We start from the raw sequence: 22,144 nt of genomic DNA on the forward strand, positions 1-22,144 counted from the left end.
ACAATTCTATATAGCACATAATCTGTACACTATTGTGTGTTCACCCCAAGTCAAGTCTCCGTCCACCACCACTTACCCCCCCCCATGATTTTTTTAATCAAGTGCATTTTTATTTTAAATGTAGTGGTGTGGGTGAAGTGCAATTTGAACCATAGAGCATCTTTAATCTGTGAAATTGAATTTTTACAGCAAAGGAAATTGCATGGTGAATTTCAGAAGTGGCCATTAAACCCCCCCCCCCCCTCCCCAATCCTGTAGTTTGCAGCCCTTCTTGTTGCAAACATAGAACCAGTACCACAAGTGGATTAAGGATCTGAGAAAGTAACCTCCCCTCCTAGCCCCAGCCCCCACATACGCATGTATTTCTGGTGTCTGTTTTGTTTCCTTGCACTGTACTCAATACTATAGTTGAATGAGGCATGGGGTCTGCCTTTAGGAAGTCCCGTTAGAGTGGGAAAGAACAGAAAAATGAGCAAAAGATTCTATTAGAGATATGCATAAGATTGCCACAAGGAACAGATACAGGATCTACCTGGGCAGAGTCTGTGATGACCTAGGTATGTCCTTAGTTACTATTTGGTATATATAGGCACCCTTCCCCCACACCCTCACAATACCTGTCAACCTCCTGCAGTTTACTTCCACTCAGTCCCACACTTCACTAAAACCATCCGTATGTCAAGAGCCAGTAAACTGGGTGGAGGTCCCTTTTGGCACTTTACATTATCTAATCATCTTCCTGAAATTTTATTTTACACAGGTAACAGTGTTGTGTCTTTCTGCTGCTTGCTCGCTCAGTAGCTTCTGTAGGACAAAAAGTCTTATGCCAGGAAGCCCATTTATTTACTTCTTTGTTTTTTTGCCCAAATGGATGAACCCCTTCTGCTGGCTGCACGAATCCATTGGTCTGATGGAGCAGAATAGAGAGTCAGTCTAGAAATAAACCCATATGTGTATGGACAGATTTTTGTCAAAGGTACAAAAGTTGAACAAACAGTGCTGGAATAATTGGACATCCAGATGCAAAATTAAAAATTGATCTATATTTCAACGTATGTAAAAGTTAACTCAAATTATAGTCCTAAGTATAAAACTCCAAACTATAACTTCTAGAAGAAAGCAAAGGAAAAATGTTTAGCCTGTGGTTAATCACAGATTTGGATACAACCCCGAAAGCACAACCCATAGAAGAAAAATTTGATGACTTGGACTTGATCAAAATGGAAAACACCTGCCCCTTGAAGTATACTGTTTAGAGAACAAAAAGACAAGCCATGGAGTGGCAGAAAAAGTTTGCCAAACATTTCTGATAAAGTACATGCATTCAGCCCTAGCTGGTTTGGCTTAGTGGACAGAGTGTCGGCCTGTGTACTGAATGGTCCCAGGTTCGATTCTGGTCAAGGGCACATGCCTGGGTTTCGGGCTCGATCCCCAGTTGGGGGCGTGCAGGAGGCAGCTGATCAATGATTCTCATCATTGATGTTTCTCTCTCCCTCTCCTTCTCTGAAACCAATGAAAATATATTTTTTAAAAAGTTTAAATAAAATACATGCATTCAGATAAGTCTCAAAATGCTGTAGTAAGAAAACCTACTTGATTTAAAAATGGGCAAATATTTAAAAAGACTAAAGGTAGTATACAGATGGCAAACACATGCAAACCTGTTCAACATCATTAGTCATTTGGAAAATGCACATTAAAACCACAATGTGATCCCACCACATACCTATTAGAAAGGCTAAAATTAAAAATACTGATGGTATCATGGGTTGGTGAGGATGTAGAGAAACTGGGACTCCCATACTCTGCTGGAGGGAAAGTAAAATGGTGCAATTACTGGGGAAAAGAGTTGGGCATTTGTTAATAGATTAAAATATGTACTCACCACTCCTAATCATTTGCTGAGAAAAAAAATGTGTAAATCCATATGAAGAATTGCACATGATAGTGTTTATAGTACTTTTATTTGTAATAGCCCGAAGCTGGAAACAATCCATATGTCCATCAGCAAGTGAATGGGTAAATTATCAATACAATGAAAAGCAATTAACTATTGATATTCACAACATGTACAAATCTCAAAATATGCTAAGTGAAAGTAGACCAAAAATGTATGCTTTTGTTTATATAAAAGTCTAGAAAATCCAAAGAAACCTATCTATAGGAAGGCAGATCAGTGGGGGTGGCGAGGAGGGACTTGGATTTTAAAGGGGCATGAAGAAACCGGGGTGATGAATGTGTTCACTGTCTTGAAGGGGTTCTGGTCTGACATGTCTACATATGTCAAAATGTATCAAATTGCACACTTCGAATTTGTGCAATTTATTTCAAAAAGTAATACTATGTTAATATTGGCTCTCTAGTGGACCATTTCATACCTTTTTTTCCTAATAAGTGGGAAAAAGGTATTTTCTCCTATTTTCTCATTTTTGGCTGCTGACTTGTATTCTTATTTCACTGAAAAGATAGAATCAACCAGAACAGAACTTTTCACAAGTCCACACCCTCCCTGACCCATCACACCCTGTTTTTACTGCCCCAGCCTTTTTTTTCTAGAACAGGCCAAACCCCAGGGCCTTTGCACTTCCTGTTTGCCGTACTTTACTGTTCTTTGTCCAGGCTCTCCCCATCCTCATTTCTTTAGTGAGGCTTATCTAAAATTGCAGCTACTGGGGCATTCCTGTCTCTTCTGCTGTATTTTTTCTCTTTCATATTTATTAACCTATCAGGTTTACCTATCTTGTTGATATTTGTATGTTTTCTCTCACGTGGATGTAAGCTCCAGAGATTTTGAAAAATAACTATTTGGGGATTACTACTGTGTTCCACAACAGTCCTTGGGACATAGTTAGCATTCAGTATTGTTGAGGAAGTAAATAAGAATCAAAATAATGTATATATGGTTAAAATGAAACCTGAAAGCCCCGTGCCCTTCTCCAGAGGTAACCACATCAGTGTAGGCCAGACCCCACCATCACAGTGCAGGTGACATGCGCCCCAGCCTGCTCTACAGGGTGCTGCTTCCTTTCACTTTGTTTCACAAACACCTTTTTATGTCAGCCACCCCATTTAAAAATTCTGGCTGTATTGTATTCTATCCTGTGGGTAAGACTACGATTTAACTTTTCTGAACTAGTTACCCCATTTTATTATATGCTGTAGTAAACATTTTTGTCCATATTACCTTACATACTTAGGCTAGAATATCTGTAGGATAAATTTCTCAAAGTAAGATTGCTAAGTCATCAACATTTTAAAGTACCAAATTGCCCCCAAAACGTACTAATTAACACTCCTCTTTCATCAGTGTATGCGATTTCTTGATTTCCCATGTCATCAGCATTCGTGACTATTTTCAGTTTTTGCTAACGCTGTTCATTTGAAAACGTGTGTGTAGAGGAGTCAAGGTTGGGGCTTTGCATCTTCAGGGCGGGAAGGAGGACCTGTCCCTGACCCCACCTGGACATAGCTCATTCTAGTTCTCCATAGTCCTCTCTAGAGGTGAGCCTTCCTGTGTGGAGGGGGGTCTCAGGGCTCTTGCATTCAGCATGGGTGCTAGGGGCCGCTGCAGCCGCCAGCCAGGATACCCCTAAACCAGGGCTCACCCCTCGAATGCTGCCCTGGCCAGCACCCACCAGAATGGACGTTTCTTTTACTCGTCCACCCAAAGCTATTGTGCCAGAAGTGGCTTATTTTCTCTTACACTCAGATTGGCTCAACCACCCTAACTTAAGAAACCAGTTAAACTGAAGTAGATAAACTCTAAGTAGCTTTTAAACTGGGATCTGAAGAATGAGTTCACTAAGGGGAACCGCGTGGATGCACGAGGAAGTTGATGGAGACGGAGGCACGTGTGCCAGCACCGACTGATCAGCCTTAGCAACGTCGGAGGACCCCAGTCACCCCGGCCCTAAGCTTCTCGTGGCCAGAGCAAGAAGGGGTGGCGGCCTTTGTGAATTCGCCTTTCACAGTCGGCAGTGGGAAAGCGATCAAAAGCCCCTTTTCTAAGTGAAACGGTCAGCTCTCTCTAAACTAGGTTAGTGGTAAAGGTTAGGAGACCAGGGCGCCAAAGTCAGACTGCGCACGCGCATTGCCCTGGGGACAACCCACCCTCGGCTTGAGGCGTGTGCGCGTGCGCGGCGCTAGGGGGCGGGGTCCGTCCCGCGTGCGTGCGCGCGTGCCGGTTGCCTGGATACCGTTGCGAAACAATAGCACCGGTTAGCGCTTCTGAGCAGCTGTGCTTGGGCCGCTAGAGGGGACGTTGGTCCTCAATTTCCGAGGAAGCCGAAGACGAGCGGGTAAGAGCTCCCGCAGGCCGCCCGAACCCCCGGGAAAACCAGCTCTTGGCCCGATCCCAAATCCAGGACCCGGCCCAGACACGGCTGCCGGACCTCGGTCCCGCCCCCCGTCCCTGTCCCAAACCTGGGGGAGGGCGGGCGGCCCTAGGCTGACTCTCCGCCCTTACTTCCCCGCAGCACACCTAGTTCGTCCCAGGCTGGTCCTAGTCTTGGGAGAGTGATGCCGCTTCCCGACACCTTATTCTGCGCGCAGCAGATCCACATCCCACCGGAACTGCCGGACATCCTGAAGCAGTTCACCAAGGCAGCGATCCGCACCCAGCCAGCCGACGTGCTGCAGTGGGCCGCGGGGTAAGCGCCCGGGCGTGCTGGTGAATCCTCGGTCCTGGAGCGGTGGTCCAACGCCCAGGACACTCAGAGTGTCAGCAAGACTTCACTTTAGCATCAGTGGTATCTACACCTAAGTATCCATCGAGGAAGCACCGTGGTTTATTGACCATGGGACCAGAAGTTACTGCAAAACGCTCACTTGTTACAGAATAGCAACAACTCCATTGTTGGAGAGTGGTATTTTTTTTTAATTTTAATTTTTTTTTTTATGTATATATATATATATTTTTTAATATATTTTATTGATTTTTTACAGAGAGGAAGGGAGAGAGATAGAGAGTTAGAAACATCGATGAGAGAGAAACATCGATCAGCTGCTTCCTGCACATCTCCTACTGGGGATGTGCCCGCAACCCAGGTACGTGCCCTTGACCGGAATCGAACCCAGGACCTTTCAGTCTGCAGGCCGACGCTCTATCCACTGAGCCAAACCGGTTTCGGCTAATTTTAATTTTTTTATTAAGGTATTACATATGTGTCCTTATCCCACTATAATGAAGAGTGGTATTTAAGCAGATAGACCAAAACTTAGAAAGCAAGTGCATTGGGTATAAAGTTTCTGCATTGCATTATAAAACTATAACCACAGTCCCTTTATTTTATTTGCAAGGTGGTTTTTACAAGGAGAAATCGTATGGCTGTGTTCCTCCTCCTCAGGGAATCTCCCCAGGGTTAGGGACTGGCTGACCCAGAACCGCGGAAGTCATGTTGGGGTACTCAGCCCAAGGCTGGGAAGGCTAAACTCTGCCCAATGTGGTTCACAGCAAACGAGCCTTCACAGTTCCTTGTGGCAAACGTTCTATATCCAGGAACAGACATTCCTAATTTTAAAGTTACAAGTCAACAGACCTTAGAACCACTAAGAGAAACCCTTTTGATTTTACAGGAAAGCTCTTTGCCCTTTTCCAGTAAACAGGCATAGAAGCTTAATTTTATGACCACAAGAATCAGTATAATTTTTTCTAAAATGTTTTAGAAAATGGCATATCGAATTTTGCTGCCCTCTAACCTATGTAACCACTGAATTAGTTTCCTATGAACTGCTGTACAAAATCCCATAAAATTTGATGGATTTATACAACAGACATTTATTCTCTTACAGTTCTGGTGGCCAAAAGTCCAACATCAGTGTCGCCAGGCTGAAGTCAAGATGTTGGCAAGGCTTTGCTCTGTCTGGAGGTGCAAGGGGGAATCGATCTGTTTGCTTGGTTTTTCCAGCTTCTAGAGCTGCATTCCTTATATTCTTTAGCTCATGGCCCCTTCCTTCATCTTTAAAGCCGGAAGTATGACAGCTTCAGGTCTCCCTCTACCTCCCTAGTCTGAGGACACTTGTGATTGCATTTAGGACCCATCTAGATAATACAGAATAATTTCCCCATCTCAAAATCATAGGCAAAGTCCCTATTACCATGCAAAATATGACACACAGCTCCAGGATGAGGGCCTAGCTATCTTACGGAACCTCCCATATGAGGCTACTGACTACTTGCTAATTGGCAGTTTGCCTCTGACACTTTGGTCAATTGCTTCTGAAGTAACCTTTCAAGGTTCTTAAAAAAAAATACGGCCTCTGGTTTTAACCATTATTCAAGCCTAAATAAAAGATAGTAAAATAAAAAAAGATAGTCAGGACTTGTAAGATTTATTTGTGACTTAATCATTTTTATTTGGACCATTAAATTATATTTGTAACACTTTAGAGACAACTATTTTAAGCTTCACTTTAATTTAAAAGGCCAAGTTGAAAACTTTCTGAATGTTCTATGCAACTCATTTCAAGAACAATTTCGGAGTTTAGGAGAAAAATCAAGCATTATTCATTAAGCAGTGTGTGTGTGATGGACTCGGATGTGTTCTGGCTGTCCCAGAATACACTCTGTTAGGACGTTGTTCAGAAGAAGGTGACTTGGCCTTGGAGAGATTTCGTAGGCAAAGACTGGGGTTAGGACAAGGTGGAGGGTATTCAGGAGGAGGACACAGCATATGAACAAAGGGGCTGTGCTGGGAAGAAGAAAATGCAAAAACAGAGCAGAAAACCAGGGTCCATATGGAAGTAACTCTGCTGTGGCAGACGTAAGTTGACTTTCAGGTTAGCATTCTTTTCAAACGAGGTGTTCCAGTGGCAAAGGTGGGACAGCCTTGCCCCCCAGCCTGTGTACTCTGCTGTGATGTCACAGCTGGTCTGCTGTGATGTCACAGCTAATCGGCTGTGCCTTATGATGTCACCAAGCAGTTGTGCATCACTCAGTATGATGGAGAACAGAATTGGTTTAGTACTAGAAGGCTGCTTTTGCTCACAGGTGCCTCCAGGGAACTAGCAGAGTCTAACACAAGTTGGTCTTGCCACTTATGTGGGCTTCCCCAACCTCGGCTCATTTGACACTTTGGAGGGGACAACTTTTGGGTGGTGTATGACGAGGATGGGGTGTAGGATCCTTAGCCAAATCCTGGTCTGCACCCACTAGATGGCAGGAACACCATCTCCCTCCTGTGGTGACAACCAAAATTTCTCTGGAAATTGCCAGTGCCTTCTTGGGAAGGGGAAGGACCCACATTGCCCCTGTTGAGAACCACTGTTCTACAGGCTCTGTCAGGCTTGGGGATGGTTTGATAGGTTATGAAGAATAAAGTCCGTGAAGTGGAAACTGTAATTAGGAACAATATGGCAAATCTAAGCACCCACCCTCAGCCTGGCACTTTGCTCTTAAGGTCCACATTGGTCTAAGTGCTGCCTTCATCTTGACTCTCCCTCTAACTTTTAAACAAGATGTGTCTGGAGTTGTCTTAAAAGCATGAAAGCAAAGTTGAATTTGAAGGGTGAAGAAACGGGATGAGTTATAAAATTTGTTTTAGTCCATCAGATATCTTTCTACATTTTGTTACTTACTCAGAGTTGTTTCCAGTGACTCATATCTTTTAACTTACAACCTGTGGCGCTGGTGGATGGTCTAGAGCTCCTTTCCCTGGATGTGTTGTTTCTTTTCGCGGTGTTAGTTGTTAGAGCTGCATGTGACAGGGCTCAGCAGCTGCCCGCTCTGGCATGCTGGCCCCGAGGGGAGTGGGTTTTGCAGAAGAAACTGCCTGGTACCCCTCCCACCAGCCAGAGGCTGGATGTGTGCCCCCTCTTGACTTGTTGCCCCAAAACATTTCTGTGCCCCTATCTTCCCCCAACATAAGCAGCAATATCGGGAGCCCAGAAAGGAACAATTAAGGGGAAAAATACTAAAAAATACAACAAAAAACAAACAAAACCAGGCAGGAACTGTGAAGTATGAGGGAGGGTGGTCTCTGACATGGCAGGGTGGCACAGCCCGTCCTCAGTGGAGCCAACAGAACATCCCTGATCTGGGTGCCTGAGAGTTGAATAGGCAGAGAGGGATGCTCTCAACCCCCAGGAAAAACAGCAAGGCCCAGAAAAGGGAAGACCACACCTCAGCTGTTACAGTGGACACTGGACCGTGACCTTGCCCTTGGATACCGTGGCCTGCATCTTCCAGTGCCTCTGGCCACATTTCAGGGCCCCTCATGGTGTTTGCTGGATAAGAACAGCGCGTGTGGTGTCCGCTCAGTACTCCCTGGGGCCCTGAGACAGACCGTCCTTATCCCCACTTCACAGACAGAGACACGGAGGCAGCACAGAGGGTAAGGAGGAGAGCCGAGTGGAGGAACCGGGATAGACTGCCCTTCGGACTCAAGAGCTCTCCTCCTTGATCACTGTTGGGCTTCGGGCTCCTTTAAGAAAGCGCAGTCATTAGTATTAATTTGCCTTTTGTGTATTGATGAGTCTTCAGAGATATCTGTTGTTGTTGTTAGGTATTTCTCAGCGTTGTCAAGAGGAGATCCACTTCCTGTAAAGGACAGAATTGAAATGCCCGTGGCCACTCAGAAAACAGATACTGGCCTGACTCAAGGAATGCTCAAAGTGCTGCACAAGCAGGTATAAGGGCTATGCCACCAGTCGGCTTAACCCGCGAGAAAGCCGGTGCCCCTGAGGCCTGACACAAACCACCACCATCATCTCGCAAGTCGCTTCCCCTGCAATAAACCTTTGAATTTCATTCAAAAAGGAATTTGTTGTATTCAGTGCCTTTCTTTAATTGAAAGAACCCACAATAGCTATTCATGATTAGATTGTAGAAAAGTGAAATATAATTTCTTTTAAATATCAAATTAAGATGCTTAGGTGTTGCTGGACTAAAAAAAGGCTAAAGATATGAAAGCATGACATTTTAGACAGGGGGATGGCAAAGCCCTTTTGAAGGGTGTTGATGAAGCTGTGTGCATGCCGAAGTGCTCATCTGAAGGACGGTTGCCCTGGGAGGCTGGTTTCCAACCCGCCAGGCAGCCTGGGCCTGGCCCTGCCAGACAGCCCTCGGTGAGTCTTCTCCACCCACTGGCTCACTTTTAGAAAAACGAGTTAGCAGGAAGTACATCACCCAGCTTTGAGGCTCGGCATTCAGATGAGTGGGTCATATTACTAAAAATGATTTTGATTTTTAAAATATATTTTATTGATTTTTTACAGGAAGGAAGGGAGAGGGATAGAGAGTTAGAAACATCGATGAGAGAGAAACATCGATCAGCTGCCTCCTGCACACTCCCTACTGGGGATGTGCCCACAACCAAGGTACATGCCCTTGACCAGAATAGAACCTGGGACCCTTCAGTCCACAGGCCGACGCTCTATCCACTGAGCCAAACAGGTTAGGGTGATTTTGATTTTTAAAGTGACAGGTCCCCATTATACATGAAAAAAACACCAATTTTTTACTTTTCAGTTACAGTTGACATACACTATAATGTTAGTTTCAGGTATACGACATAGAGCCCTTTATACATTTTGAAGTACTGGGCTTCTGGACCGGATACACTGACTTTGAAAACAGATTTTCCATGGCTCTCTATTAAAAGGGAACACGAATAACCATGGAAAGAGGGTAGCTGGGGGAAGGACATGCTAGTGTTGCTGAAAGCCCTTCACACAGACTAGTACTAGCAGGTCGCAGAAGTTACCCATTCTCATTGCTTGTTTTGAAATAGAAGGAAGAAATTTAGTTTAAAGATTTCTCCCATGTAATTATTCACATGTTTATGGGGTGGGACTTTAAATGTTTTGATTGCCAGGGATTGCAGTCAGATAAGAGAGGACGCCATCCCCAGCACCAGCATGCCCTGCTTATTATGCAGCACTATGCCGCGTTTGCTTCACGGCCCTTATTTAAGAAGTAAATTGCTGTGAACATTGTTGCCAAGCTTAGTGTCCCCACTCCCTGCACGTTGCCCCTCCCACTGCACACATCCCCCTCCCTCCGCAGGGCTAATAGGGCCATGAAGTCAGGCCACCTGTCCCTGCATAGAGTACGCGGTGTATGTTCAAATGCTCACAGCATTAGAGGATTCTGTGGGGTTTTAAACTTATGTAAATTGTATTATATTGTGTTTTCTAAACAGTGTAGCCACAAGCAATACGTGGAATTAGTCGACCTTGAACAGAAATGGAGAAGTTTGTGCCTGCCAATGGAAAAATTCAGAGCTCTCATGCAATTGGATCCTTGTGAATACAGAATCGAGTGGATAAAATTTTTAGCACTTGGATGTAGCATGCTTGGTGGGGTACGTACCTAGAAATGGCATGTTGATAATTATGTGTAATCGTAGGCCTGGCTGGAAAATAACTTAGGGGTTTCAGTCACCGAAGGAAACACATTATTTTAGTAACTTTGTCTCAGAAAAGCAATATTTTTTCAGATACCTATTGTATTTTCAGGCTTATAGTTATTCTAATTTACAGAAATTAAATACTTGTGAATACCTCAAATTAAAAGATGTTAACAGTAGATAAAATATATGGATACCGTTAAAAATGTATTTAGGTTTTATTAAACCACATATCATTTGGTAAATGGATAATACCTGTTTTCCTAATCTGTGGAGAGAGGCACAGAATTATTTTATACTTTAGTTAAAATCTATTATTAGTAACTAACAGATACAGTACAGCTTTGCTGATGGTAAAATATAACCCAAGCGCTTAGGGGTGAAGACAGATGACCCTGCTGTTTCAGAGACCAGAGGGTTCCCTAGCCCAGGAGAGGGGTGCCATGGGGGGCGGAGCCAGCTCCCGTGTTTGAGTCACGCCTAGACGCCTGGGTCTAGTGAAGGGAGAGCTACCACTTTAAGCTCTTAGAGGAGGTTGAGAAGAGAGAACTCGCTTTACTTCAGGGATGAGCAAACTCCCGTCAGTCTTTGGACCCCAGAGTCCCTAACTGGGTAATTCATAGCCCTCACTTCACGGCACCCGCTTACCGTGAGTCCATGCGTGGGCCTCTTTGATTCAATTTTAATTTTTAACAAGGACTTTCTGTAATACTGCCCCACACGATCACGAACACTGGCAAAACCTTCCCGCCGGCAGCCAGGCTCTGTCGAAGCTCACGCTTCCCTTTAATCACATGCAGACCCTGGGAAATGCCTGATTTCACTGTAGTTGGTTTTATCTTTTTGAAGAGATAATTATGTTGTTGATGATCTTCTGGAACCTTTTTTCATTCCCAATTAGACCTCTACATTTATTCATCTGTATCATGACATAACACCTCTGTCGCAAAACCCCCGGGTGGGAACACACTGCAACTTGCTGCCTATTAAGGGCCCAGGGAGAACCTGCAAACCCAGGGAGCCCAGGGGCGGGGCTGGTGGCTGCCTGCAACTTGCGTTGTGTGACTGCCCCAAAGCTAATGGTGCCAGGGCTGGCCACTGGCTGACCACGTAGGAAAGACAGGTCAGTGTCACCAGGGAGGCATCTCAGTGGGGTGCCATAGGGAAGGACAAAGACGAGGTAGTTACTAGAGAAAACTTCATGCTGTGGTGTTCCCGTAGGTCTTAGTAATACAACATTAATAGAGAATATTTGAATTAATGTTTGAATTAATGTTCGTGCCTCTAAACTTAGGTGGAATTTATATCTTAATACTGATGAGAAAGCAGAATGTCTCATATTTTGGGCTCCATCTTTGTCATTTCTATCTCCCTAAGCCCCAGATGGAAAAGCACAGGGAATCTGTTTGGCGAGGCGGCCTGGTCCATGTGTAGTGTGTGACGCTGGAGGGCGCCGTTGTCCAGGAGCGCGTCCTGGGGAAGGTGATGCGGGTCCGGCTGTCCCCGCGACTTCCCTCTCCCGAGCCCCTTCCTGCGTGTGAAAGCCTCAGGGTGCGGCGAGGGGTGGGGGTGAGGGGGTGCGGTGAGGGGGTGCATAGCGAGTTCCCACAGCGTCATCGGCAGGGGCTGAGGCCCGAGCCGGTTCCGATGCGGACGTGAGCTTGGCCTTTGGGACGCCCCTGGACCCCACGTGGGCGGGGAGCTTGGAGCTGCGACTTCCCCAGACGATTCTTGGAGTAGTTTGGCATCCGAGCATTTATCTTTATGCTTAAAAAAGAGGAGGAAGTGAGAACGTGAAGGGAGACGAACGAGAAGTAATTCAGAACGGATTACCGCCTCGTTTCCACGGCGGGTTTGGGCAGAATTGGAATTCAGTCTCTGCTTCCCACGTGGGCCGGTTCCTGCGGCCGCGTCCCTGGCGGCTGCCCGGCTCCGGCTGACACAGTCTCCGCCCGCGTTTCTCTTAAAAGTCAGAGCGGAAGGTTTCCACAAAGACTAGAGCCGATCCCTCCCGATCCCTCCCTCCTCCCGATGTGTGTGGGGCACCGCCTGGTACTGGCCCTGCTCTGGGTGCTGAGCGGCAGCGCCCCTGCCCCCGGGAGCCCCCCGTCCCATCCCGGGAGCCGCCCTGCTCTCATCCCCCGAAGCCTGAGCTCTGCGTGTGTTGAAAGCTGCAGGGGAGGTGGGGTGGGGGGTGGGGTCAAGGCCTCTGGCTGCCCGGCTGTGGTAGTGGTTCCTGTCCCCTCCCCCAGGGCCGTGTGCTTACCTGGTGACATGATCGCCTGTGCATGTCGCGACCCGAGTCTTTATATTTCTGCAGCGCCCTCAGCGGCCTGTGACGCCATCATGGACTTTCTCAGTCCGTGTGTAGGGAATGGGGGACTTGGGTCACAACTTTCTGATGCTCAGAAAATGACCCCCATGCTTAAAAACAAAACAAAAAATTTGATCCACCACTTTAGTGCTGAGGATCATGGACAGTGTCCCCTGCCAGTGGTGGGGACGCGCCTGGCTCCTGTCCCCAGTGCCTCCCATCCAGGTTTCCCCGTAGGAGCCCTTCCCCCCAGCCAGCGACAAGATCCAGCCCAGAGGCTTAGCCACTGGCCCAGAGGGGCAGCTCTGGGTTCCTGGTTCACCTGCCCCCAGCACCACTTACCTCACTACGGGTCTGCGTGTCTCCCTGGGGTGGGGTGGGGGGGGGGGAAGAGGACAGGTGGGGAGCACTTTCCACTGCCACTGTCACCGTCGCACCCAGGCCACACACATGGTGGCTGCTGGGCATGGTGGCCTCTCCGACCCTTTCCTGGACAATGCCAAGGGCAGCATCAGTCCTCAACAGGTGGCTTCACTCTGGGACCCAGTCCCAGCTTCCCGGAGAATGTGGGCCTCCCACCCTCACCTGCCACAAGCCCCCAAACCGCATTTTAAATGAGAAGTGTACCGAGATGGGGGTTAGCACCTCTGGCTGACGTTAAACTGTCTGCCTCCTGAGCAGTCAGGCCTCCCAGGGAGCAAGAGCTGCTCTGTCCTGATTCCGTCTGAAGGGGTGGGTCAAGTCTGCCCTCACTTTTATCTCCATGCTCGCTGACAGGGCCACTTGGGGTGCATGGGAGGTGGTTCGGTGTGTCCTCACCATAGCAGCTAAGATTCTGAAATTGAAAACGTCCACAGAACTGGCACCTGGAAGACGCTCAGGAAATATAGGTGCCTCCACGTCTGTGTTTCTCACACATCTGCACTTGAATTTCAGATGACGGCTCGGGCTGGAGCACTTGGCTACACACAAAGTGAGGGTGTCAGTCCCCGTCCCCGGGAAGGCTTAGGTACCTGGAGGGAACCACAATGGCAGGTGGTTGGAGGGGGCGCCTGCCAACATGGTGAGCGGGAAGCCTGACTACCTCCCCTCTTCGGAGTTGAGAAACCTGTTTGTAAGGAAACGCTCAGTGCAAAACCCTGCAAGTTGCTTTATGAATCCTTTCCTGCAGATCTTACTGTCAGAAATGTTAACAGCAGTATTGTCATCACACCTGTGCAGAAGGCAGCGATGCTGGAGTGTTTTGATGTATTTTTTTCCTTAAGTACCTCCCGTCACAGAGACCTCATCTGCCTGCTCCCGCTGGGCTCCCGCACTTGGCGGCGGGACCTCCTTCCACTTGTGTCGGATATAAAGGGGAAGTCCAATGCAGCACCATGTCTTCGCAGAGTTCCAAGCAAGAAACACGTACTGCTAAACACACAGCTTCGGTTTCCCAGGTCCTCTCAGGAGGGCAGGGAAAAGTGACCCTTCCGATGCTGCATCGTGACGCCGCCCTTCACCAGCGCTCCAGCGCCCGCCAGTGTGGGAGCTCGCTTCCCAGCCCCGAGCCCCAGCTGCCAGCCCCCGGGAGCCCGGGAGCCCGCGAGCCCGCGTGCTCAGGCCTCCACCTCCAGCCCAGAGCCTGGAATCCCGGGTGTGTGGCAGGCGCGGTGGAATGTGCTGGTCAGCATGCCTGCAGCAGGTCCCAGCTGCTCACCTGGGGAAGATGACAGCCTCTGGGCCCCGCTGTCCTCATCTCACCCGTGAGGGCGAGGAGGAAAGGAGATGCCCATCAGGCTCTCAGACGGTGCGTTCTGCACAGGGAGCTCACTGCTGTCCCGCTGCCTCCCTCTCCCCCTGCCAGAAGCACTGGTGATTTTTCTCGTATGTTCACTGAGAGGACGGGGTCGAGCTCCTGGAGCCGTGGAGAAAGAAGCTGCCATGGGTGAGAGGGCCAGTATCCAGGCCCTGCAGGCGGCCGGCCAGAGGGAGGCCGTCAGTCTCACAGCAGCAAGGAGATGAGTCTGCCAGCAGCCTGTCGCCTGTCACGGAGGAGCAGCTAAGCTCTGCACTCCTGACCCACAGAAACTGCCAGATAATGTGGGTTGTTAAAAAAAACCACACCAAACCAACAAAAAAAACCCCTGGCTCTGCCCTCTTCATGCCCGGAGGACGTCAGAGTGCTAGCCCCACAGTGTCACTGTTGAGGTCAAACAGGCCCGTGGCTTCCCCTCCACCTGCAGCTCCCCCGGGACTGCCCCTGTTACGCCCTTTTCTCCTGAGGGCAGCCCAGGTTCTTCCCGCAGGAGCTTCCCTGGGAGGAAGGCCCTGATGGGCAGTGTTTGCCCCTGACTGTGGTGTAACTGCTCCCACCACGGCTGATTTCAGCCTACCAACACGATCAGCTGTCTCACAAGTTCCTGGGAGGGTAGCAGCCAGGTCAGGAGCCGCTCCATACCCCACTGCACGCAGGCCTTGGGCCCTGCGGCCTCCAAGGTGCTCTTGTGGAGTCACCAGGGGGCTGACAGTTTCTAGCACGAAAACAGCCCTAGTCTTTGACACAGGCGATGGCTCCCCCACCCTGAATGCATCTCCTCCTACCCTCATGGCTTGAAGGGGAGAGTGGGATGAGTCACAGCTCTGGCAGCTTAGTGGTGTGGGGGAAGGCTTCCCAGAAGATGGGCATTTGGGCTGAAAGTTGAGGATGTCGGCCAGGGTGGGGTAAGGGTGACTGATACAGGCAGAGGGAGGGAGCATGAGCGGGAGGAAGGCAGGTGCTTTGCAGAACTGAGACAAGGCCCAGAGCAAGGGCAGGCCCTGCACGGAGCCCAGGGGCAGGTGGGCATCAGCAGGACCCTGCCCGCCCCTCCACAGGTGGCACCTTTAGTTGGTAACAGTTTATTTTGTCCCTAGGTATGTCCAGGGGCCAGAAGGGCTGGAGGGTTCGGTGTTGGCTTAGGGGGTGTGTCTTTAAGGAGACTGATGCTTCCTCATCATCAAAAGTCATTCGAATTTTAATATAAAATCTGTGGATTAAAACTTTTTTTCAGACCAATTGCATCCTGATGAGACCTTTCCTTTTTATTTCTTTATGTCACATATACATTCACCTAGTTCTTAATTTAGATACGAACATAGTGTACTTTCAGGAGAATTTCTGTAAAATGTGATTGTCTATTCCAGTTTTAGCAAATGCAGTAATTGTCCCCCCCCCCCCCCCGCCCCCCCGTGCCATTCCTAGTCCTTGAACACCGCGATGAAGAACCTGTGCGAGATCCTGACCCAGGACCCGGAGGGGGGGCCTGCGCGCATCCCCTTCAAGACTTTCTCCTACGTCTACCGCTACCTGTCCAGCCTGGACTCGGATATTGCTACTTCGGAAACGGAAGCCTATCTCGCCTCGCTGAAGGACAGCATGTGAGTACGAGCAGTCCCTGGCCCTGGGCATAGGGATCATTAGAGATCTTCCTCCCGTCACCGCTTATCTCGGATTCCTGGTCCCCGCTTACCCTGCGGTGACGGTGACGGAGAGGCCTCTCCAGGGCCTGCTGAGGAGGCGGCGGCAGGAGGCTGCTGGCTTCCGTGGGACTCGGGGCGGGGCGGGGTTCAGTTCTCAGACTTCAGAGGAGAAAATGTATCCCGTCTCTACAAAAAGTTTATCCACACTAACCTTGATTCTGAAGGACAGTATGTTGAGTGGTTTAAAATCATAGCATGTTGAACAGTAAGAAAGAATTCACTCTCAACAGTGAGACGCAGAAGCGGGGCTACTGCAGGTGGAGGTGTGACCGGGCTATGGACACAGCTTCATCCCCGGCTCCTTGCACATCTCTCGGGCGACTGTGTGCCCCATACTGTGCAGAGGACAAGCAGCCAGGGGGCAGGTGGGGTGGTGGCAGCCCCCCCAGGGGCTGTGGCCCCACAGAGGGGGCTCCCTGAGGGTGGTAACAATGCCCCTCATGAACTTAGCCCCAGGAAGCCTGGCAATTCCAGGGGAAGGGGCTCTAGGTGAGGCAGGATGGAGCCCGGCTCCCACAAGGTTCAGGAGAGAGAGAGAGAGAGAGAGAGAGAGAGAGAGAGAGAGAGAGAGACTGATCCAAGGCCTTCCAGCACCTCCTGGCCCCCCCCCCAAGTGCCTGTGAGGGTGCCCCCAAGCCTCACACTGCCATCTGGCGCTTGCCCAGCACATGTTCACGAGGTGCCTACTCTGCCAGGGATGCAGTTTATGGACCAGAAGTTGCAGTCCTGGGTGCTCCACACTCACAGATACCGGACAGCGGGCAGGCTTGAGGGCAATGGGGACGAAAGAGCCGGGGGATGGGGGCTGACTAGGAGGATACATCCTCCAGCACTGAGAAGCCCTACCCGGCAGCCCCTCATCACTGCCTAGACGCTCCTCCCTCCCACCTTCCCAAACCTTCCACAGCTGGGACACCAGTGTGGGCCCAACTACCTCACTTCCTGCTGACAGACCCTGGCTGCCCCCACAGCGCTCACTCCTGTCCCTTTCAAGCCGTTTTCTCTGCTCCCTTTTCAAAACCGCATCCCCTCTGAGGCCCCTGCCACCTGTCTCTGCCTCCAGACTCCACAGTCCACTGTCTTTCCTCTAGTCCAGTGGTTCTCAACCTTCCTAATGCCTCGACCCTTTAATCCTCATGTTGTGGTGACCCCCAACCATAAAATTATTTTCGTTGCTACTTCATAACTGTAATTTTGCTACTGTTATGAATCGTAATGTATATATCTGATATGCAGGATGTATTTTCATTGTTACAAATTGAACGTAATTAAAGCATAGTGATTAATCACAAAAACAATATGTAATTATATATGTGTTTTCCGATGGTCTTAGGCGACCCCTGTGAAAGGGCCATTTGACCCCCAAAGGGGTCGCGACCCACAGGTTGAGAACCACTGCTCTAGTCTGTCACCCACCATCTTTGTGGCCCTCCCTGTGGCTCCCCGGTTACTCTGTCCCTCTCCACAGCACTCCCCACACTGCCAGGCCCTTGGTGGCCCCACACTACCCTTTTTAAATAGAAGGGGACCTTTGTTAACTAGTGACTAAAATTTGTGTTGTCAATTAAAGAAAATTCATTAAATATAGTACTGTTTTTTTTTACCTAGAAATAAATGCCCATTTTTATACAAAAAAATAGAATGCTTTAATTTTCCAGGTAGAAATTGCTGATTATTGACCATAAGTAATTAATTTTTAAGGTAAAATTGTTAGATTATATTGTATTTAAATTACCTTTTAATTAAATTATACTAAATCATTGTTTTATAAAATTTATATTGTGTGTTGTGAGAAATTACTAATATGTGTGTTTCTCTGTTTCCATTTTAGAGACAATAGAAAGAATGGCATGATAGGACTTATGGATTTCTTCGTCATAACGAGGAAAATGTAAAAAATCTCAAATAGAAAACTCAGAAGACATGCCATTAATACAGAGAAAAACACATTTTAATGTCGAAAGAGTGTGTTTTAAAACCTTGGCACCAATTACAACTTGTCATTAACCACATGCAGACCTTGCGTGAGTTTTTCTGGTGATGGAAGTTGAGTGTGACCAGTGAGTCCGGGAGGGGGGCCTATTTAATGATTGCTGTTCACTGTGTCCTTGTAAGAACCTTCAAGGTGAATCACTCCTAGTAGTAAAATGATCTGTTTGACTGAAACAATCTGTTCGGAAGCTGCGGAGCGGGGAGGAGGATGGGCAGCTTAAACCCGGCCATCCTGGTTTTCCGTGGGAAACTCTTTATGCCCTGGCAGCTGCGCCCAAGACAGGCCAGGGGAGCACCCTGGCCAAAGCTGGGTCTTCTCTGGGAGAGGCAGGCCTGGGAGCTTGCGCTCACTGAAGGGCATCTACGGCCTCGAAGCAAACTGGACAAGCAGTGTGGACCCGCACTCGGTCCACTGAACAGGACTACTGTGCAAGGAAATAACACCCGGGCAGTTTTCCCGAGAGCTGGGGGATGGTTTGGCTCCTTGGTTCTGTGCCACTGGCCGCCTTGCTAATCAATGTTAGCACAGTGAAAACCCAGAGTTAGGAGGAAGGTTTTGCTGTTATCTAAAAGTGTGTAGTTTTTTTTTTTTTTTTGCACTTAGGTGTGTAAAGTATATTTTTCATCTGGACACTAAACTCCCTTATTTGAGATGATCATTTGCCTGGACTTTTGGTCACCATCCCAGTAAATAGACAACATATAGAGATTACTGAGAAATTTACAAGTAACTTTTGGAGTTTCTAAAAGCTTTTACAATTTTTAAGTTGCTTTAAACCTTCTAAAATCTTGACTGCCCCCCCCCCAAATTAAAATATCTCCCCCAGCTGTAATGCCTCAATACATGGGGCTCAGAAAAAAAGAAACCTTAGGTTTTCGTAAGCGCAGTTGTAAGTCACGGCGTGAATAAACATGTGGAGGGGAGCAGGCTGCAGGAAAGGCTGTGCGATAGAACCCAGAATGGTGTTGTGCTTGAGACAGAAAGTTGGCCACCCCAGGAGCGCACACAGGACGTTTGCATTTTATGAAGATGCTCTGGCCTATCAGGAGACAGAAAAGGAGAGTTTAATAGAATTAACAGCTTCCCCTCAGGTGGGACAGTGAGGGAACCGAGGACTCAGGAGAGCCTCCCGACCCCCAGGCTGGCCCTGGACTGCACAGTCAGAGAGTCCTGGAGCCCTCGAGGTCTGCGGGGCTCCCCAGGTGAACCAAAAGGGAAGCCGGAAGCCGAAAGGGACGTGTGCTGTGCCTCTCCCCCTCCCCCCGCCTTCTTGCGTGTCCCTCCAGGGCTAGATGAACATGGACCTAGCTGGCGAGGAGCTGTGAGTATAGAGGCCACAGAGGAGCTTGTTTGAACATGCAAGTCCTCAGGGAACCCTTCCTTCGTGGGGAGTCTGCTGGAGGAAGAGAGCCAGGCAACCAGAAAGGCTGGAGAGGGCACCATGAGACCGTGGGAGCAGGGAGTATTGCTTACCTGTGCAGCTAAGACCAGGTGAGGAATCTAAGGAAGGGATATGCTATCGTAAATAATGGATGTATGCGCTGACTGTATAGGTACATATCATCTGTCAGAAATTTGGAGGCTAGAAAGTCTATATGAATGTTAAAATGATGTTCACATCAGATGTAGGGGAAATTTCATTACTGATCATAGTAGAGAACCAGCATTCAGTAACCAAAAAAGAAAAGACTAAGGATATTATGTAAAAGTACATGTGGTAATCGTTACAGCAAGAATACAAACCTTCCTAAATACCTAAATGTAAGCAGGGAGGTAGAACAGCAGAGGCTAACCCATGAAATAATGTTATCGTCTAGGAGGAGGGAGGCATGGGACGAAAGAGGCAGAGCTTGATGCTGGCCTTCTCTGAACCTACCTTTGTACTGATTTGATTTTGGAATCCTGTAAATATTATACATAATTATAAAACATAATCACACTTAAGAGAAAGCACTGAAAATTGGCAGTAAAACGAAACCAGTGAACTTAACTGTGTATCCAGTTGGTGGCGTCACCACAGAAACTATTCCAAGTGACTTTAAAGCACAGAAATTTGAATATTCTTAGTGAATTCAAGAAGAATGTTACCAAAAAGTTCTTTTAGTAATCAGTGTTGGTACTAGAATACATGAGTAACAATTTTGGTGTCATTACCCTGGATTTTGGCATGGAAGAATGAAGAGACAAAGTAAATTAGATAAGGTTAAGTCAAAATCCTGTGGTCCTGACTTATAACTGAGTGTCTGTATGAAATCATCATCTCTGTCCACTGAAAAGGGCCAGGAACAGCCACCCATCCACCATGTGGGGCCACATCTACTGGCCAGACTGTGGGCCCTAACTACCCTTCTCCAGGGAGAGGAGCCAGGACTCCTTGATGCAGGACTGACTTAGGGTCTCGGGAAGGGAACGTAGCAGATGAGGCCAGAACATTGTGTCACACTGCAGTCAAGGTCCATGTCAGGAAGACTTGGGGGTCAAGTTGAATGAACTTCTACTGGTCATGGGAAGTTCGGCTTTCAATTGGGTTGCTACCTGCCTTTGGGGAGCTCACGCAAATGCTTTAATAACTACACACTTTATTGTATCATTAACGAATCCATGCGCTGGATAAATAAACCATTCAAGTGACTGGAGAGTTTGAACAAAGGAGCTGGAGAGGGAGACCAGCAGAAACGCCTTGGCTGCAGGGAGACTGGGGTGGGGTCCACAGGGCCTGATGGGACTGCAAGGGGCTGGGGAATGAGGGACCAGGCTCTGTACACACGCTGCATGTGAGAGGGGGCAGGTGGCCCCCAGGGATTCAGCACCTCGAGAGACAAGATTTTTCTAATTAAAGTGACTTAAAAAAAATAGACTTTGACAATGATGGAAACTGAGCATTAAAAAAAAAAAAAATCCCTGGCATTTGTGAGGTGTGGGCTTGGGAAATATCTGCTTTCCCTTGATTCAGAGGAGTGAGTTGGGGCGGGGGGGGGGGGGGAGACTGGAAAAACCATAAAATGCCAGTCAGCCGATGGGACTTTGGCCTTAGGACTTCAGGAATCCTCTGGCCCATTGAAGTGCATGTCCTTGTCCTTGTCCCTGGAGCACAACCAGGGAAATATTTGTTTTTTCATCCAACTCTTATTTGTCAGCTTCTGTATTTTCCCCCTTTAAAGACAGGGGCTTTTGTTTTGTTTTGCTTGGTGTTCATGATCTGTAGGAAAAGAAAAGGGGGAAGTAGAGGTGACTCTGGAAACGTGACCGCCTGGCATGATGGGGTTCTCGGGGCTGGGCAGGGCCAATGATTTTGTCCATAAAATGGTTTAGCTATAAGTCGTTCTTTTCATTTGCACTTAGCTGTTACTTCTTGGCAATCACTGGCATACCTGTGAATTCCTGTAATGTGAGAAGATCGAGCTTTACAAATGGTTTACAAATGTAGTGGGATTTTTATGTCTAGTCAATTTGACTACTAATGAAGAATGAATATATAAATTAATCCTTGGGTTTGATTTCGCTGTTTCCTAATTTGCAGCCTATGATGTTTTTTCAACCCTTATACATTTCATAGGTCCTTGAAACACTGGGTAGGCCTCAGGCTCTGAGCCTTAGCATTTAAAAAAATGAAAGGCATGCAGGCTCTCCCTAAGGAAAATCCCAACTCCACTGTGTTGCTTTGCAGAATTCATTTTCCTTGGTTTTCGAAGTGGACTCTCACCAGAGGCCCAGGAGGTGGCCGCAGAAGTAGAATTAATCCGCTTGTCTAGGGGACTGACCCAGGACTGAGAGGCCAAGAGCAGCATCCTGGCCCCGTGCTGCCCCAGAGCTCGGGCCGCCCACCTGACTGGCTCTCCGTGAGGTCAGAAGACCCAACCGGGGAAGTAGACTGAGTGGGTGTTGATGCGTTAATGTGCAGCCTTCCCTGGAATGGTTGGGTTTTTCCAGAAGCCTTGTGGTCACTTGGTATGTGACCCCACCAAGATGGAGCAGGGGTCCCCTACTTCC

General features: G+C 48.2%; 1 protein-coding gene across 3 annotated transcripts in view; it reads left to right on the forward strand.

The window, feature by feature from the left end:
* Positions 1-22,144, forward strand: part of ROPN1L (rhophilin associated tail protein 1 like) — a 31,349-nt gene that overhangs the window by 3,748 nt on the left and 5,457 nt on the right. Inside the window, exons 2-7 of one of the 3 annotated variants that reach the window (XM_023759379.1) lie at positions 4,476-4,649; positions 8,502-8,625; positions 10,140-10,301; positions 15,884-16,059; positions 17,993-19,645; positions 21,822-21,998. In XM_023759379.1, coding sequence (XP_023615147.1) covers positions 4,519-4,649; positions 8,502-8,625; positions 10,140-10,301; positions 15,884-16,059; positions 17,993-18,056 — 657 coding nt within the window. In that variant the 5' untranslated portion in view covers positions 4,476-4,518 and the 3' untranslated portion in view covers positions 18,057-19,645; positions 21,822-21,998. The remainder of the gene's footprint in view (positions 1-4,475; positions 4,650-8,501; positions 8,626-10,139; positions 10,302-15,883; positions 16,060-17,992; positions 19,646-21,821; positions 21,999-22,144) is intronic. The other 2 variants (XM_023759380.1, XM_023759381.1) reach the window with 2 other exon arrangements.

The sequence above is a fragment of the Myotis lucifugus genome, unplaced genomic scaffold, assembly GCF_000147115.1.
Source record: "Myotis lucifugus unplaced genomic scaffold, Myoluc2.0 scaffold_153, whole genome shotgun sequence".
In the NCBI taxonomy this organism is placed as follows: Eukaryota; Metazoa; Chordata; class Mammalia; order Chiroptera; family Vespertilionidae; genus Myotis; species Myotis lucifugus.